Source organism: Anastrepha obliqua, chromosome 5 (genome assembly GCF_027943255.1).
Source record: "Anastrepha obliqua isolate idAnaObli1 chromosome 5, idAnaObli1_1.0, whole genome shotgun sequence".
NCBI lineage: Eukaryota > Metazoa > Arthropoda > Insecta > Diptera > Tephritidae > Anastrepha > Anastrepha obliqua.
This window is the reverse complement of record NC_072896.1, coordinates 80,147,815-80,167,109: the sequence shown is the minus strand read 5'-3', so window position 1 is coordinate 80,167,109 and position 19,295 is coordinate 80,147,815. Positions and strand designations below refer to the sequence as shown.

Sequence of the window (19,295 nt, the reverse complement as noted above, 5' to 3'; positions counted from 1 at the left end):
TCTCTCTCTCTGTGTCATTCTCTCTCGGGCCTCGCCCTCTTTCCTTGTCTACCTTGAAAGTTTCACTTCTGTTATGTGTACTACGCTGCACGCACTTTTTTTGTGTGAATATTCAATTGTTAAATTATAATCAGAATACCCGCAAAATCCTATGTAGTTTTACTTTCGTCAATGCAGCCGTTTGTTTTCTTCTTTCATTCTGTAGAATATTTGAAAAAAATTAAAAGAGCACGTTTTTATCCGTGGATAAACTAATCGGAACAAATGAAAATAAAATTGTTTTCGAAGCTTTTCCGAATTTTTGAGGCAAGCAGTAGAGGCTTTTCAATGAAACCTACATAAATAGAAGCCAGTGCAGAGGATGTCCATTTCAAACTTGGATGCGTACAATCCTAAATAGGAGCTCTTGGTGGCTAGATCGCACAATATAATTCCCCAATTTTTTTTTTTGTTTTTAGGTTTTCTATAGCTACATACAGTGAGAAGGTCGCTACATATTGAAAAGTTCTAACTTTAATTTTTAAATTAATTTAGTAACTTTTTTTATCAAAATATATTTTTTTCATTAAACTTACATTACACTAAATTTTCTATTGAGCGGTCAAGTATGTGCAGGAATTTTATAAGAAAATTTTTTTTAATATATTTTAAACCATCATACACCTGTTGTTTGATATGCTTCTTTCTATTTTTCCTGAAAGTGAAAAAATATATTCTTATATTGAGAAGGTAGACCGTTAATATATTTCAAGATAATTATCCTCGCAGTATTCCACATGAAATTGTTGAAAGCGTCTTTTACTTTAGATTTCGGGTCTTACATTTTTGCATGCCGTTTTACCCTAAGAAGAGGTGAGGTTTGATCGCCCATAGAAAATTTGTGCCTTTTTACTTGAAACCGTTGCAGAATTTTGTTCAGTATTTTGAGCGTACTTTGTTTGAGGTATTGTGTAGCGTTAGATTTAAATATATTTTACTGAACTATTATAAAAATGAAGAACCCTAAGGTAACTCTAATTTTCGCCAGGCCCTCAATGTACATAAATCCATAATTTGCTACCTCCTTGTCATAATGAGTGCACTCAGTAAGTGCAATGATCCCCGAGAGCGATGTGTCATAAGCCGGTAGCGTCGAAGGTGAGCACCGAAGCTAAGAACAATCCATGTAACACATATATACCGTAAAGCACAAAGTAGCGTCTATCTATAGCGTAGTAATAGCTACAACAGGCATCTGTCTTGTATCAGGCGGCTCACTATATAAATGAGCATCAAAGTCATGTCGATATGCTAAGTGGCTGCTATATGAGCCATCAAAAGCAGCAGCCCTACCATTCGACTAGGAAACCTAGGCTAATCCCCCATCTTTTCGAAATAAGCTCTTTCCTGAAACCAGACTGGCCCTACGCTTCAACTGGAGGTAACATATATGTATGTATATCTGTATAATTATACATAAATATACTTATATATGTGCAATTTCCTAATATATTGTCCACCGATATTTAAGTTTTTAATTATAAGTTGAGTTTTCTATAACCTGCATACAACAGATTGGTAAAAAATTAAGTTAAACCAAATAATGGATATAATTCTCGGCCTCTTACGTCTATAACCAACTTCTGTTTAGCTTAATTTCTATAAAAATTCCCAGAAAAGCATTATCCAGTTAGATGCGTAATTAGATCAGAATCGCATATTTCCAGTACTACACTTTACTGATTGAAATATCGCAACCAAGCGAGTGATAACATATTATGGAGAACAGTTGCATCGCATTACCTTACCTCAACTACTTGCACACCAACTTAAACATCTAAATAACATGTGTATTCGTAAATTTTTGAAATTATTTTATACTTACAGACCACAACCATATCGCCATGTTCAGTGACTGTCTGAAAAGATGGCGCTTCACCGGAAACTTCACAACGAAAACGACCCGCCGACTGCAGGTTGACATTGCGCAATGTAACAATGGCATCACTAGAATTTTGGAGCTAAAAAAGAGTAAAAAAATGTATGTGAATAGCAAATATATTAAAGCAAATTCCAGGTACACAGAGACTCATAGAAAAGTAGAAGTAGTTTGTTAAACGCAAACGGGTGAACGAATTTTTGGGAATTGTGTGCAAAAGTACATAACAAAAATGCACATTAGTATATAAAAGCGTAAACAAATAGCACTATTCAAATAAGAACAGTGCATAACAATGCAAACGTGTACATATACATGTGCATATACACACCCAAAAGGCATTAAGCAAGTATGCGCATAAATATTTTACGGGGCGTATGAGTAACTTTGCCGCATAACTACGGAAAATTTAGTTGAGAATTGGCCGCATATAAAATTTATCTTGCTGACCAAACTTTACCACTAAATTGACAGCCAAAACGTACTTCCGTTTCTATGCACCGATGTTTTTACATGCATTTCTTGATATGGCTGTCTATTCTATTCGCATTCCTAACTAACTAAGTAAGTAGCTACGAAAAGTTGTATTGTGTTTACTTAATCTTTTGTGTGCTGATCTATTAGAGCGTGATTTAGTTATTTTGTATAGTCGTACACTCCTGCACTACTTTTTTCTCATCTCTTTTGCTGCTTCACTCACCGAACGACTAACTCGACTCGTTCACTTTTAAGTGCATGCACCGCAATCAGCAAATTTATTGCTATTTTACTTGAAAGTGAAGTTGGCTAACAACTCCAACCAAATTCGTTGAACTTTAGCTGCCAAAGTTACTGCTATAAAAGCAGATGATATATATATATATATATATGTGCAAACTGTATGTACAGGCGCGATCAAAAAAGTAGTAGTGTTTGTAGTGAGTAAGCATTTCATTTCACTTTTCTTCATCTATTTTTTACGAATTTTATTTTACTTATAGTAAAATACGCAAACGCCCAACAGGCCCAGATTTTAAAATTAAGGAATTTAGTGCAACAACTATTTACCTTTTGCGATCGCCAAATTTCTTTGATGAGAGTACCAGCTAGTCGGAGCAAATTTAACTTTTGATAGTTATTTCTCCCTGAGTGATGTAAAACCACTTTGTGGATATTAAAAATCAGTGAATTCGTTGAAAGTGGCTTATTGGCTTTGATTTTTTGTGCTTCCTACTGATCTCAACTCTACTCATCCTGGAAATCTTTGACTCCCACTTAGTGGCATCTTGCCCGACTTTTACGACAATTTGCGAATGCCGCCACTTTGGTGCCATCAACCGCAAAGGGTTAAAAAATGCGTTCCATACATAATAATTCGGTTTACTGAGCAAATCGAGCTAAAGGTGAATTGAAATCACTTAGGCGTGTAATAGAACACCCACACATTTAAGTTCTACAGAGCATCAATTAGAAATAGAAACAGAATTATAAGAAGTTTGTACTTCGATCTAAAACACTTTTGTGCCCCAGAAAATCCAATAGACGATTATATGTATAATATTACATACTCAGACAAGGCAGACATAAGTAGTCAAACCGAGCAAAATTTGGAGATACTACCAAAGCTGTTGTTGTTGTTGCAGCAGTTCATCAATCCCTGTCAGTAAGGTACAGATACCGCTCGTCATCGTCTATCTCATCTAATGGTAGGCCCAAGAAACATGCTATTTCGGCGATTTGACTCTAAAGGAAGAGAGGCGCTAGGTGAGCGGATTTAAGAGGCCATGTGAATAGGTTAGTCACGCGCGTGATATATTCACATTCCAGATATACTGACACATTGAGTATGGCGAGGCCGATTCTGGATAGGTAAAAGTTTAATTGAAGAAACAAGATATCCAGAGCTTCTTCTCAGGCGCCCAGACTGGCGAAGTGTAATTCAGAATCGACTGACCAATTGCCTTAAACTTTGCCAGCAACATTTGTTTGTCCTCACCCCAAGTGCTATGGGCTAGCGATTTGAGGACCTTGTTACGGTTTTGCGAGAAATTGCCATTGTATGCGGCGAAAAAGAGAGCAAATCGTCAAAGAAAACCAGAAAATTCTGCGATTGTTCACGGCCGACAATTGGGTGTCATCGACGTTCACCTTTAACTGCAGGTGGTAAAGAGGGTCGCCGTGGATTGAGTGGAGAAAAGTTGTGAAAAAACTTTGGAACATAAGCCATAGATTTTGTTTGGAGAAAAAGAAATCCATTATTTTTGCGTACAAGTTTTTGCGCAAATGGTTTAAAAGTTATGGTCGATCTTTAGCTCCTGGGCGATACTACGACCACTAACCGCTGGTCAACTGCGATTATTTCTGTGATTTTATTGACATTTTCGACATTTCCTTTAACACTAAAAATGAAATTGCACGTAATTAGCTGTTACAGCTAAACGCGCCATAAAACCATTCACAATTTCAGCGGCATGGCTGACATTTTCGTCTTTATCAAAGAAAAACTGCAAAATGTACCGTTGGCTTCCATTGCCAACATCTGTGAATGGAACAAACAAAAAGGTAAACTAATTTTTTAGGGTGAAATGTCACTTTGATAATAAGATATCGATATCTACCGAGAAATAAAATGTCTCCCTAAAGTAATGTATACTACCGAAGTCGTATAGTAATCTGATTTGAATTCATTTAAAAATTATTAGATCTACGAGGGTAGGGTGAAAAATCCTCTGCCTGTTATTAAAAAATTGCAGTTTTTAGTTGAAAAATTATTTTATTTTTCTGCAATATCGCTCTTGACTTCAACCCACTTGGTCCAGCATTTTTCCAACAGCAGTATTCCATTCCAGAAGTTAGAGCCTAAAAGACTATGTCAATATCGATATACGGGCCTCTCAGTTTCTTCTTCGAAAGCAAAGCGCTTCCCACGAACAAATTTCTTCGATGTTCTTTTTTTTGTTTCAGAGCAAAAGGAAGTCTGAGGGAGCCAAATCAGGAGAATAGAGTGCATGGTCATGCAAATTAAATCATAAATCCAGCAGTTTTCTTAGTTCCTTTTGTCACGTTGTGCTGCTGAAAGACGATTTTTTTTCTTTTTATTTGCTAAACAAGATACCTCTTGCATCACAAAACACACTGGCCATGACATATCCAACGAATGCACTCGATTTCACTTTCTCTGACCCTAAACCACCGACTTACTCAGCGGCCTCGGTAGTCTAGTGTAAATGCACTAGTCTGCCATCTCAGAGGTTGTGGGTTCGAAACCACGTAAAGCACGGTCCTCGCACTTTTCCAAATTTACCTACTTTCCCTCTAAAAAAAACAAAACAAACAAACAAAAATCTCATTCCTCAACCCCAAAAACTTATTCCTCCCATCCTTTCTTCCGCACAATGGTCAGTACATTATTTGCATTGTGGCTGCTAAAACAAGCAAAAACAAAGGAAAACACGCAATTACACAATGCATGAGTGGCGCCAGCAATAGGAAGCGGGCAATAGCGATAATAGCGCAGACACGCCAAATTTAGCGAAGTCCTCAACCATTTATATGATCCTTCTGTTAGAAAAATGTGACACACAGATGGCGCTCCAAGATGTTAGAAGGCGTTGCTCCTAAGCAACAATAGGTGGGAGTTCCCACTACTTATGACTGATAGTGGCAAGCTAATCACCGACCCTGTCAGATATCAATTGGATTAACGAAACCAAAGAGAAGTCTTGTCGAGACCCTATGCTCTCAAGAGGAGTGAACAAGGAACAAAAAAAAACCAAAGGCTTTCCACCTATAGCTTCGGCTAATGTTGTGCGACAAATCGAATGAGTCGAATGAATTGATATAAATATTATTGCGTAAGTCGATTGCTTTCGGTCGGCATTCAAAACGCACGACATTCAAGTTTATCTATTTTACCGAAAATCACGCAAAATGTCTACTTCTTCTTTAAAATGAAGGTGTAGAAAGGTAGCAGTAAATTACAGTAATACAAGTAATTCTAATTTTCCAAAAGAAATATTGCTGATATGTGGAAAAATTAAACCAATTGATGTGTCATGCCTATTTTGGAAATGAAAGCCCAGGCAACCGAATGGTAAACACGCACAGACCCATCCGGCTTCGGCGGTCATTAATGAAAATAATCATTAAAAAAATCGCTAAATTGGAATCAACCCGCCCACGGGTAGTGTGGCTCTCAAAGTGTATTTTTATTTCATTAGTTGGAGTTTATAATATAGGGTTATCTAATAATAGGTCTTATTTTGGTATTCAAAGAAAAATACTATTTTTTAATACAAATGATAGGATGTTTATTTCATTATAAAGAGAAAGGTATGCCGTTGATAATGGAAAATAACGTCAGACAAATCACCACCACGACCACGCTTACAGGACAATATCCCTTTCATGAAATTTTCCATAACCGAATTTCGGAGTGGCTGCCCTATGGCCTCGATAGCCTCACGAATTCCATCTTTGAGGTTTTGAATCGACCCTGGGCTATTGACGTAGACCTTCTCTTTTACGGGGCTCTAAAGAATAAAATCACAAGGTGTTAAATCGCAAGATCTCGGTGGCCAATTGTGATCACCTCTTTGAGAGATAACACGGCCCGGAAACTTGTTCCGTAAAAGATCAATGGTTTCGTTGCTTGTAAGGCAGGTAACGCCGCCTTGTTGAAAATAAACGTTGTCCAGATTAATACGATCCATTTCCGGCCATAAAAAATCGTTAAGCATCTCTCGATAGCGATCGATAACACCTGTTATTGGTAAACCCTTTACTTCTTTAACGTTCGTGGTTCGTTGGACAGATACTGTACTTTTTCACGATGTACTTTTGTTACTTAAATTTTATTTATATTAAACTGAAATTCTCTCACAGCTTAGTTCCCAAGTTAATTATCGCTGCTATCGGCCGCCTTGGCCGAATGGGTTGGTGCGTGATTACCATTCGGAATTCACAGAGAGAGCATGGCCTCAAACCTCGGTGAAACACCAAAATTAAGAAAAAATGTTTCTAATAGCGGTCGCCCCTCGGCAGGCAATGGCAAACCTCCAACTGTATTTCTGCCATCAAAAAGCTCCTCATAAAAATATCTGACGTTCGGATTTGGCTTGCAACTGTAGGTCCCTCCATTTGTGGAACAACATCAAGACGCACACCACAAATAGGAAGAGGAGCTCGGCCAAATACCCAAAAAGGGTGTACGCGCCAATTATATATATATATTGAGAAAAAAAAAATTTATAAAATTTGTTTTTATAATCTATTTAGCCTTTACCCTGGCTCCACTACTATTTTCTCGACTGCGTCTGTACATACACATGTATAAGTCTATACATGAATGCACCCAAGTAGCGAGCACGCACTACACTTGTGAGTAGTTTTGTGACTGGACTGGGCAAACGCCTTACGTTGTACATTTCTGGGCAGCATGTAAGCAAATGCTCAAGTACTGCAAAGTACATCCAAGTCACTTTTCGTGAACTTTCTATGCAAACATATGCACTTCTATGCGCTTGTATGCGAGCATACTAAACATGTCAGCATTTGTGTGCGTAACTTTTGGAAGCAGGCACGTGTTCACTTGCTTACTTTCCTATTTTAAAGGAGTTTCACTGCAGTTTATCTAAAACAAGAAGAAAGGCAAGAAAAAACCTACCACCTGACTGTCAAAACGTGCTGTTTCATTTTGTTGTTGTTGTTGCTATTTCACTCACGTTGGCGCAACGCTTTTGCTGAATTTTATCGTTTTCGGTTGAGTATGTGGTGCATAAAAAGCGCAAAGTTTCCCACGCCTTATTGAGTAAAAAGCACAAAATGCACATGGCGCACCAGGCTCTCTGTTTTTTCGTCCATTTCAGCGGCGCACACACGATTCCTTTATCAGCAAAATAAAAATGCAAAGACAAAACTTGTGCAGTTACACTTTCGCTTTTTGCACGCTACTCGTCCACCGACACACCTCTCACAAGCAGGCATGAATTTTGCATGAACGCACTTGTATGTGTACCTTGCAGGCGCGCAGGTGTGCCGGTATGCAGTAGAGCAAGTGTGTTCGGCACCTGACTAAGATTTTATACGAAAGTTTTGCATACAATCGGCGATCTGCGTCTGATCGTCGATGGCATCACCTGCTACAATGGCTTTGCGCATACACTCACACCTCTGCATACATTTGCATGCATAATTTGTGCACATCTATGAATTTGTGTGCGTCAGCTTAAATTTTGGGCGTAAATCTATGACGCTCTTTGTCCTGCCATTACTTATGCATGTGTGTGTATACTCCATACGCGCATCCTAATGTACTGTTATTGCAATTGTATATGTAGGTATATTCGACTTACCTCCACTGATACACCGGGCAGCAGAAATGTTTGCGCCGGTGGCATGTCTCGTGGCACGTATCGATAGAACTCATTGCCGTCCTTGTACCACTTCACAGAGTACAGCGCCTCGCCATCCAGATCGTAAAGGCATTCCAGTTGTGCTGACGAGCCCTTAACCACGTAATTTGGTATTCGCACTTCGACGAGTCGTAAACTTTGTGTGTAATCTGGAAATGAATTGCGCGCCGAGAAAGTGAGAGGGAAGAAGAAGTAAAGAAGTAAAAGTATGAGTAAAAGAATTGGAAAATTGTGTGAGATATAATTAAGTTTATAAGAGAATTTGTATTTTATATTTTCGCCACGATGTTGTACGACAATTGTGTGCCTATTATTATACAGAGACTCGTACGGCACTAGAAGGGCACGTATGCACCCAATACCAGCAATCGCCAGCTGCTTAGCGTTAAAAGTTTCTCCTTTAAATGCAGAATATCTGGGCCTGTACGCGAATTAGTATAGCCGAAGTCTTCACTTTCAGTAGAGATGCTTTTCTTATCACCGAAAAATGTTAAGTGTAGTAAAACCACGTGAAATCTACTTTTTTAGTTAGCCAGGAAAGTTTTCGCATATCTATGAATAGTATATATTGGGTAGTCGAAAAAGTCTTTTCGTACTTCTAATCAAACTTCAACTCATTTTCTTTATATTTATAATGAACTTTATTTAACCAAATATGTACCATTTTGGTCGACCACCTTTTGCCATTTTTCTTCTAGAGACATTATTCCATCAGTGTAAAACTTTTGTGGTTTTTCGGCGAAAAACTGCGACAAGTAATTTCCATAGGCTTCTCTTGAAGCCAACTTTACTCCATTAAGGGATTTCTGTTTTCACCGAAACAAATGGCACTACGATGGTGCAAGGTCAGGGCTATATGGTGGATGCATCAAAACTTCCCAGCCAAGCCCTCCCCGTTTTTGCCGAGTCATCAAAGATGTGTGTGGCCTAGCGTTGCCCCGATGGAAGACGACGCCCTTTCTGCTGATCAGTTCTGGCGGTTTTTTTTTCGATTGCTTGCTTCAATCTCATCAGTTGTTGGCAGTAAAGTGTAGAATCAATCGTTCGAGCAAGCTGGAGCAGCTCATAGTGGATGATTCCTTTCCATTCGAGGCGTCAATCCTGGCTTTGCGTTCATTTGTTGAACTTCACCACCCTTGCACCATGATCTTTTTTGAACGTTATTGTCATATTTGATCCACTTTTCGTCTCCTGTTACCATTCGCTTCAGAAATGGTTCGATTTCATTTCGTTTCAGCAAAGAATCGCAGATGTTAATTCGGTCCATTAAATTTTTCACAGACAATTCATGTGGTACCCAAACATCGAGCTTCTTTTTGTAACCAGCCTTTTTAGAATGGTTCAAAACCGTTTGAGGATGAATGTTAAAAGCCTTGGCGATGTCATGGCAGCTTATGTGATGGTCCTGGTCAATCTTTTCCATAATTTCATCGACTTTTTCAACGATAGATCGACCGGAGCGAGGTGCATCTTTCACATTGAAATTTCCAGAACGGAAGCGAGCGAACCATTGTTGTGCTACACGAACTGATACAGCATCGTCTTCGTAAACTTCACAAATTTCATTGGTGGCTTGCGTGGCATTCTTCCCTTTTTTATACCAAAATTTTAAAATATAGCGAATTTCTTCATTATTTTCACACATTTTTGAACAGCTATAACTTTTTTTCAACTTCTCCGAATTTAATTATTTTTTGGTTAAATGAAGCTTAAAATGTCACCTTTCTAACACCATAAGATATGACAGAATGTGATTGGTAGCACTGGAGATAGATGACTCCAACGACATCTATTGACAAAATACGAAAAGACTTTTTCGACTACGCAATAGATAAAGGTTTTTTCAATAACAGGTGTTATCTATTGATATCGAGAGATGATTAACAATTTTTTATGGCCGGAATTGGATGAACAAAATTTATTTATTTTGCACCACCATGTGTCGTGTTTATAGTAAGGCTCTTAAATCATTTTTTATTTTACTTTAGGTCACTTGTTTCGATAATTTTTTATACCAAGAAATATTGCATGCTCATACGTACATATGTAAGTGTGTTATGATAATTTGGTGTCCAAAACTTAGATGCCCCAATCAACTGCAACAAGTGCAAGAACTTTTAAAGAGCAGATACGAGAATACTCAAAAAAATGTTGCTATCGATTGCATTAAATTTTCCAATGTCACATTACAAATAAGTTATTAAGTATTTGCTTACCATAAAAATTCAATTTTTCCATTAATTCACAAAAATTATCCCACCAAATTAGTACAAACAAATTTTTAATCACAATCTGATTAAAAATTGGAAATGCTGAATATTTGACTACAATTCGAATGGGGGAATAAATTAAATGTTGAAATGTTTTCATATGAACTGCAACAAATTAGTGCAACAGCACCTAAAGTAAATAAGAAATGCCACAATACATGAAAAACTTTTGTTTTTTTGGAAAATGAAATTCATCAAAATATTTAAATATTCAATATGAATTTAATTTTGCACGCATCATTTAATAAACAAACAATAAATGCAACCAAATTGCCGAAACTTGTTTAGGAAATAAGTAAAATTATGACCAAATATTTTATCCATTATTTAAGTATTTATTGAAAATTATTGTACATCATTGATATGTAAACAAAAATATGCAAATTGAAGATAAATATTTGTAGAATTTTTGCACAGATATACAAATTTTTCTAAAGCAAAGATAAACCAATTTACGTAACCACGCATGTACATGAGTGTGTGTTTGGGTGTGTGTGTCATTGCAGCAAGAGAAGAGTTTAGTATAAAAGCGTAGAAAGACTTTAATGGTTGGGAGCACATTAAATTACCAAACATTTTCGAAAATTTTGCAACATTAAAAAAATTTTTTTTAGGTAGGCCAAGGATTCCACAAAACCTTTCTTGTATATGTAAAAATGTAATAAGTGAATTTGAGATATAAATATTATTGCCAATATTCTGTAGTAGAATTTTACGGTGATAATTTTTGTGGAACATCTTAACCGTCTATCCGCCTCAATTATTTTTTAATTGGATCAAAATTCACACATTTTCGTTGTAGAAGTCTTCGTATAACATGTGGAAAATATTCAGTACTGCCAATACTCTATAAATTTCACGAAAATAATATTTGCGGAGCAACTTAGCCTTCCTTTCTCCCTTTTTAAAGGTAAATTTGATCTATTTTACAAGAAAAGTACTATAAGATCTTTTAAAAAGAACATTTCTGTGCTCAAATTTTGTACAAAAATATTTGTCAGAAAATTTTAGGTGGGTTAACGAAGACTCACAAGTCGTGAATATAAGTTTTCTATCGTAATATATAAAACTTTACCTAAACCTAACCTGAACTGACCGCCTAAACTAAATAGATACATACAAGGTTTGTTTTTGAATAACTTTTTATTAAATAAAAACCAATGACTTTGAGTGATGGAAATCTTATTTTGACTTTAAAGCACTCCATTGCTTGCCTGTTTGTAAGCTGCAGCTGTCCAAATATGCACTTCGTACGACCCCATTTGCAAAAATTATAAGAAAATGATAGGGTGATTAATTTTGTGCCACCTTGTGTAAGTATGTATATATATGTATATATTATTTTTGACCACTGATATGATAAATTTTAGGTGATATTTCCACTCGATATATTTATTACTATAATTTTCTTTCAATAAACTCTGGAACAGGTTTGGGCATTTTTTACTGCCACTAAATTGCAATACCCATAATTTCTTAGTGCTAGTTAAAAAAAAGGTTTCATTATCACTAAGTCTGCAGTTTTTCAGGGTTTCCACTATCCTCTTATTGCAATAAAAATTTATTGCTTTATGCACTATGAGAGAAGATCCGAAATGACTCAACCAGAAAGGGAGATGATTCAAAAATCACCAAAATAAAAGAGAACTTTTGGGAGACTTTCACCTTAGAAATGGAACAAAATACATATGGAGGCCAAAAAAATGTGGGGAAATGGCTCCGAATTAAAACAAGTATCCTATTGACGAACTTGTTAACATAACAACTACATACATCGGCAGAATCATGGATCAATCCTTTCCCATTTTCAATGTATGTGCGTAGAGCAACAAGGCTTCCGAAAAACAGATTAGCTAGTGATTTCATATTCATTATGAGAAAAATCGTTAGAATAAAATAAAATTAGCCTATCTATGCTTTGTATATCTTACTAATGCTTTCGACAATGTTAGACGAAAAGCCGTAGTAGAGCTGATCTGCAAAAAGAAACATGTTGCAAAAAATATCTTGGAAATAATCTGTGAGAACAAAGCAGCCACAAAAATAAACTCAAAACAAGCATGTTTAATACCAATAACATCAGGAATTAGGCAAGGTGGCCTGAGTCCAAGATTATAGTGAACGAAATACATAATTGATCAAGTTCAAATAGCCACACCTGGATCCGATTCCCAGCGATTACAAGATAATTAGTTACATAGACGAAGCAGTTCTTATTTTGAGGAATGAGGACAACGTACAGAGACTTCTCTTTAAATGTTAGCAAGCTCTGAAGTGTGCAGCATGCAAATATCTGCTGAAAAACCAAATGCTTAATCGTATCCAAGGAACCCATAAGATGTGAATTGGTAGTCAGTAACCAGCCGATAGAACAGTTTCTTGAAATTACCTATCTCGAATCAAAATCACCAGCCATAGAGATCTAACAATAGAGGTAAAGTAAAAGCGGTATCGCTATCTGGCTACCTGAGAACTGCTATATGGAGAAACGAGTACAAGTTCGACCAATGCTCCCGTATGCTGAGAAAACAAGGGTGTAATAGCTGGATGCATCGTGTACCGAAAGGCAAACCAAGAAATAAGAAACATTTGCTACGTAGCAGAAATAACGAAATGGGCCCGAAATCGAAGAAAGGCATGGAGAGATCGCGTCCGAAGAATGCCGAATGGGCATCTGGAGAAGATAGGATTCTACGGCAAAGCTAATAGAAGCAGACCCGTATAATCGACCCGGAAGACCGCCAAAAGGGTGGGATGAGTGCTGGACGTCGGGATCTGCCGGCACGCAAAACAGATCAGACAATGTAATAAAATATGCTTCTATATAAAAATAGGCCATAGCAGAATCAATTCTTAAATAAACGGTGAAGAAGACATTCTGGATTTCAAATTCTTAACATATCAAAACTTGAATTTCTTGACAGATATAAACATTTGATATGTTCTGGCATTCTTTACAAATTTTAATGCGATATTCTTAAATTTTTACTGAGCATCGATCAGACGTCAACATGAATCTGTCAACATGGCGATATGGATATGACCTAAGCTTAATTGTCCCACGACATGTTTTGCATGTTACATCTTGAGTTCTAGCAGAAGGTTGCATGGTCAATCAGGAATTTCGTTGAAACTAAACTTTTTTGGCGTAATAAAAAATTTTGGAACAATCAGTCACGGATAATACACCTAGATAATGCATCATATATATACCATAGGCTCCTTTAACTCCCATTTGGAGTATGGGGTGTCAAATGCAGCAGCTCTCATATTATTGCTTGTTCTATATATGATATTTTAACCAAAAATATCACTGCGTTCGATTTTGTCCCCTACACCTTTTTTCTATTCTTAAGAGGGTTGCAACGAAAATAGCTTTTTTGTTTTCCAAAATGCTCTCCTTGGAAATCAATACACTTCTGCATTCACCAAAACAAATTTTGAAAGCACTTTTGCCACTCAGAAGTGAAACCCTCCAAAACGAGCTGCTTAAAGGCTTCAACAGCTTTCATAGGTGATGACGAATGTTGACACCGCATTTTGTTTTTGATATTCGGAAACAAAAGAAAATTATTTAGTGCCAAATCAGCGCTGTAAGGCAAATAGTTCATTGATTCGATCTTTTGAGTGTTCAAAAACTCTCTTGCGTGAGCCGACACGTGACACCTCGCGGTGTATTGGTGAAGGATAATTTATTTTCGGCGGTTGGTTTTCCTTAATTCTCTAGAAACTTCAAGCAAACAAATGGTAGTTTACTACTCAGTATTGACTGTTTTAAGTTTTTCGAGTAATACAATTGCAACATGACCAGATTTTCTGAATACCTCCGAAACAGTTGACGATTTGCTTTGTGGTGATTCTTCCGGGACCAACATTTGTCGGGCTAAGCTTGATTTGGCACACTCATACTGTTGATTGCTGTTTGGTTTCTGGCTCATACTCGTATTCACAGAGCCAATGTTGGTCCCCTGTCCAAGCCGAAAATCGCAATAAATCAATGTACGAAATTTTTCATGAGTTAATACCATCTTTTAGGCGGGATGAATTTTTCAACTGAAAAAGAACAAATGAAGCTCGTAGGGGTTAAACTACAACATATCAAACTTTTTGATAAAAATATCGAATTACAGCTCATCACACGTAGTGCTGTAAAGGCACGAAATAAAAAAGGCAACCCTAGTAAAACTGAAGAGGCTCATAAGAGAAGACAATTTTCTGGAACTGAAGATACAAAATCGAAATGCTGAAGGCCGAGACAGAACTGCTTCGAGGATTGGAAAAAGAGCTGACATAGATGTAATGTATTATATCTGGATTGAGGACTATTTTGAGGTTCACAGAATATACCATATATTGAGGGATAAATGAATATTTGTCGAAGAAAATTAAAGGTTGCCTTTTCTTTCAACAGATCTCGTGCACACAATTATAGCTCTCTGACTTTATATTTGTAAATATATGTACATAATTGGCGCTTACACCATTTCGTTGGGTGTCTGGCTCAGCTGCTCCTCCAATTTAAGGTGTGCGTCTTGATATTTTTCCACAAATCGAAGGAACTACAGTTTAAAGTCGACTCCAAACGACAATTGGCTTTTGTGAGGAACTTTTCCATAGCAGTAATACACTTTCTTTCTATTACTAAAAACTTGTTTTATTATTTTATGTGCATGCACGGAGATTCGAACCTATGAATTACTGAAGGGTAGCCACGCAGCATCCATTCGGCTTCGGCGGCCACTCTTGGACGTTATTAACCATAAATTGCATACACACGGGAACCTGATTGACAATAAATCCCTTTCAGTAAATAAACTTTTAAATTCAAAGTCAAAAATTCAAATTAATATTTGCCAATTTATGATATTTCAATACAACTTCGTGAATTCGTCATATTTCGTATTAATTACCGGACAAATATTATTTGCAAATAAACAAATTGCTTTATGCTGTTACCATGGTATTTTATCTCAGTTGTTTGCATACATACATACGTATACAGGGTGATTCATCTCAATTTTTGTTTGAGCTACCAATTTTTTTTACATTGACTGCTATTTAAGATAAAACGAGAGACTATTGGGTGTGAATTTTGTTCGAGTGGCATCATCAAAGAGCGATATTTTTTTTTCGATTGAAGTAGATATTGAGAGACATTTGGTGGCGTGTGAGGTTTTCTGCAACGCATTGTCACTGGCGATGAAAAATTGATCTGTTATGAAAACCCTAAACGTCAAAAATGTTGGATTCTGCCAGGTGAACCAGGTCCATCGACAGCGAAAAAAAAATTTTCATGCCTTAAAGGTTGAAGGGTGTTCAGAGAAGGGTGTCATCTATTATGAACTCTTCAAACTATCTGAAACCATCACTGGTGATCGCTACCGACTGCATCTATTGCGTTTGAATGGAGCTCTCAAAGAAAGGCTGCCGGAGTGGTACGGTAGACATGACAAACTGATTTTGCTGCATGCCAACGCCAGGCCACAGTTTGCTTAATTGGTTTAGAGGGACTGAATTCGAAAAGAGGGAAATCTTGCCCCACCCGCCGTATTCCCCAGACATTGCACCTTCGGATTTTCATCTGTCCCGATCAATGCAGTCAGCCCTTATTGGAGAGCGGTTCACTGCTTACGAGAGCATCGCAAACTGGCTCAATGAATAAATCAAGTCAAAATTTTTCGCCAGAGAAATCCGAATGCTGCTTGAAAGATGAAGTAAAGTTGTAGCTTCCAATGGCACATACTTCACATAACATCAAGTATTATTTAATTTTTTAAATAATTCGTAACTTAAGCTAAGAAAGGACAGAAACTTATTCCCACTCCCAATATTTAACACAAATTATATTAGAATTAAAAACCACGTCAATACAGATGTTTCTATTCTTGTTAATCCAACTAATTGGGGAAGAATATTGACACGCACAAAAACCAATGGACCTAATGGACTAAACTAAATCACACCTTAAGTGTTGTATGTAGGTACCTCATATTAAAAATTCAAATTGCTCGTTAGTTAATACAATTTTTCCTAGTAATTAGCCGCAATGTAAATTTAAAATAAAATAAAAAAAATAAAAAGCTTATTCACTTTTTACTTCGACCTTGCTCCTTACATTTGGTATAATAATTGCCGATAGATTTAATTTTATTTTCTAATCTCGGATTTCGGTAGAGAATCTTTGTATGGGAAATCGCGCTTTTTAACCCGGCGAGCGTAAGGTTAATATTTATTACATTGAGCGTAAGCTGGGTGTAACAAACCCATATATTGAGCTAGATATTTTAATGTGTTCATAATATTTTTATATGTTTTTATTTACTAGTACAATTATGTAATAACCCAAGAACTGATTGGGAAGGAAAAATAAAGCAAACAAATATTTTTAAATCTTTATTTATGAAATTAACAAAAATATTTTCTTTCATTTAAACAAAGTGTAACACTTAGTATTATAATTTTATAAAAAAAAGAAACTAAAAAAAAACAAAACGAATAGCTTTTACTTCTAGCTTATAAAATTAGGAAACATATGAGATCAAAACTTTTACTATATAGTTATTCAGAGTTCTCGTAATCATCTTCAGTTTGAGCGCAATCTTGACACGTGAAAACAGCATGTTCCATACATAAATAGCGATTGCATTTATAACAAGTGTGTTTAGTCTTGCGATCTTTTTTAGTAGGGCATATTTGACATCTCCTGATAGGCTTAGGAACTTTATTTGGAGGTCGTTGTGAGTGTGAGGGTTCATCCACTTGGTCCAGAATTCGTTTGCGAAGCTCTCGGGGTAAATGCTGATTTTCCTTTCTGTTTTGTAAATGTTCTGAAACCAATCCAATACCCAGGTCTCTAAGAAAATTTCGGCGTGACAAATTGCTACTATTATTGGACTTGTAAACTATTATGCTATTTATACCAGCCATGTTCAAAACTGCATAGAAAATCACCATTGGCCAGCGCTTTGTATTTCGCGAAACATCGTAGTTGGTGCACAGCTCATCTACAACATCAACGCCTCACTTGGTCTGATTATAAAAAATAATCATTTCTGGTTTTTGTGTGCCATTAGTATCAGCAACAACGCTATCATCGTGATGTAATGTTGACATCAACAAAACAACCTTGTTTTTTTTTGGCACATGGGACAATAAAGATATATCCTTTTGAAATCCAAACACTGTGCTGGGGATCTCTCGGTTACGCGTTTGGAGCATCTGACTTGGAATCTCGGGCTTATTTTTTCGAACAGTGCCTGTGCTTGTCAAACGATGTTCTTTCAATAAGTGTAACATCAACGGATAACTGGTAAACCAGTTATCAAAGGTGACATTGCGATTGGTTTTGGAAATTGGAGCCACAAGTCTGTCCACAACATCATAAGCTTTGTTACTGAGAGCGTAAGGGCCTGTTGGTTGTTTTCCTGGGTAAATTTCAAGATTGATGACGTAAAACGACTTTGCATCAACCAAGGCATATATTTTCAAGCCATATTTGTTTGGCTTATTGGGCATATACTGGCGAAAACTGCAACGGCCTCGAAACGATGGAAGTTGTTCATCTATAGTTGTATACTCAGATGGTGTATAAACAATTTGGCAATTTGCTACGAACTTCTCGAAAAAAGAACGAATGGCAGCCAAATTATCAGTAGCTTTTCTTTCGCTCCGAGTATTCTTATCATCAAACCGTAAACAGTTTTGAATAAATTGAAATCTCTTCAAAGTCATCGTTGTCCTAAAAATCTCAACCCCTGATCCATCACTTATCCACAGATCCTTCAAATTCAGCTTATTTGCTTTGAACTGTCCTGCAAGATACAAGAGACCGATAAAAGCCTTTAATTCTGACGATGACAAGTCTGCCATGATATATTTCTTTACGTGACTATTTTCACAAGCAGTTCTCTTCAGATTTATTTGACTATTTGTATGTAACAATATTTCTTGCAAAATCTCATCAGTAAGAAAGAGTTTCCAACATTCAACAGCTGTCTTTGCATTTTTGCCAATATCTTTTACGCCCTGCCTTTCCCTTATAATGTTTTCTGATCTCGTACGCACGTTAGACCTTTCTGGTACACTAAACCACTTTGTACCATTCTTTCCAGTAAAATATGGTCTGTTATCATTGCTTTCACGTTCTTCAGATCCCTCAGCTTCGTTTTCTTCCTCATTCGGTAATCCTACCTCTTGTTCCGAATCACTTTCAGAGCTTCTTTGGCCAACATTATCAATTTCGAAGTCACTACCAGAATCATCACAAGAATCATCCTGATCAGCTGCTTCGAAAACCCTCAATAATCTTCTTTGGGTTTCTTCGTATGACATATTAATTATTTAGCTGAAAAAAAAAAATAAAACTAAAATATAACGAATATAAAACAAAAAGTATTTACTCGAATTTGTAACACGAAGCGTAAGGTGGGTGAAACTTACCCGGCCGCAACTTTGACAACATCTAAACACCTCGCCAGTCGGCGGTCAACTGCGGCATGAAACACAACGAATGCCTACCTCCCCCCGCGCAGCTACTCAGACGCACAACTTATTTTGACGTACGGAATAGAAAATATCAAACGGTTTATTACAGGCTGGGTGAATTTCACCCAACCTTACGCTCGCCGGGTTAATAACGGATTGGGAGTTAAGCTTTAAAAACTAGATAATCGAGTCATATGTGAACCTATTATTAGACAGAATGGGCCAGTCAAT

At 36.8% G+C, this 19,295-nt stretch overlaps 1 protein-coding gene across 1 annotated transcript in view; it reads right to left on the bottom strand.

The window, feature by feature from the left end:
* The window catches only part of LOC129248847 (uncharacterized), a 31,370-nt gene extending 12,459 nt beyond the window's left edge, over nt 1-18,911 (bottom strand). Inside the window, exons 1-3 of the mRNA XM_054888458.1 lie at nt 18,680-18,911; nt 8,251-8,459; nt 1,865-2,000 (exon numbers count right to left, since the gene is read on the bottom strand). Of these exons, the coding sequence (XP_054744433.1) occupies nt 1,865-2,000; nt 8,251-8,459; nt 18,680-18,911 (577 nt within the window). The remainder of the gene's footprint in view (nt 1-1,864; nt 2,001-8,250; nt 8,460-18,679) is intronic.
* Between the last annotated feature and the right edge of the window lie 384 nt (nt 18,912-19,295).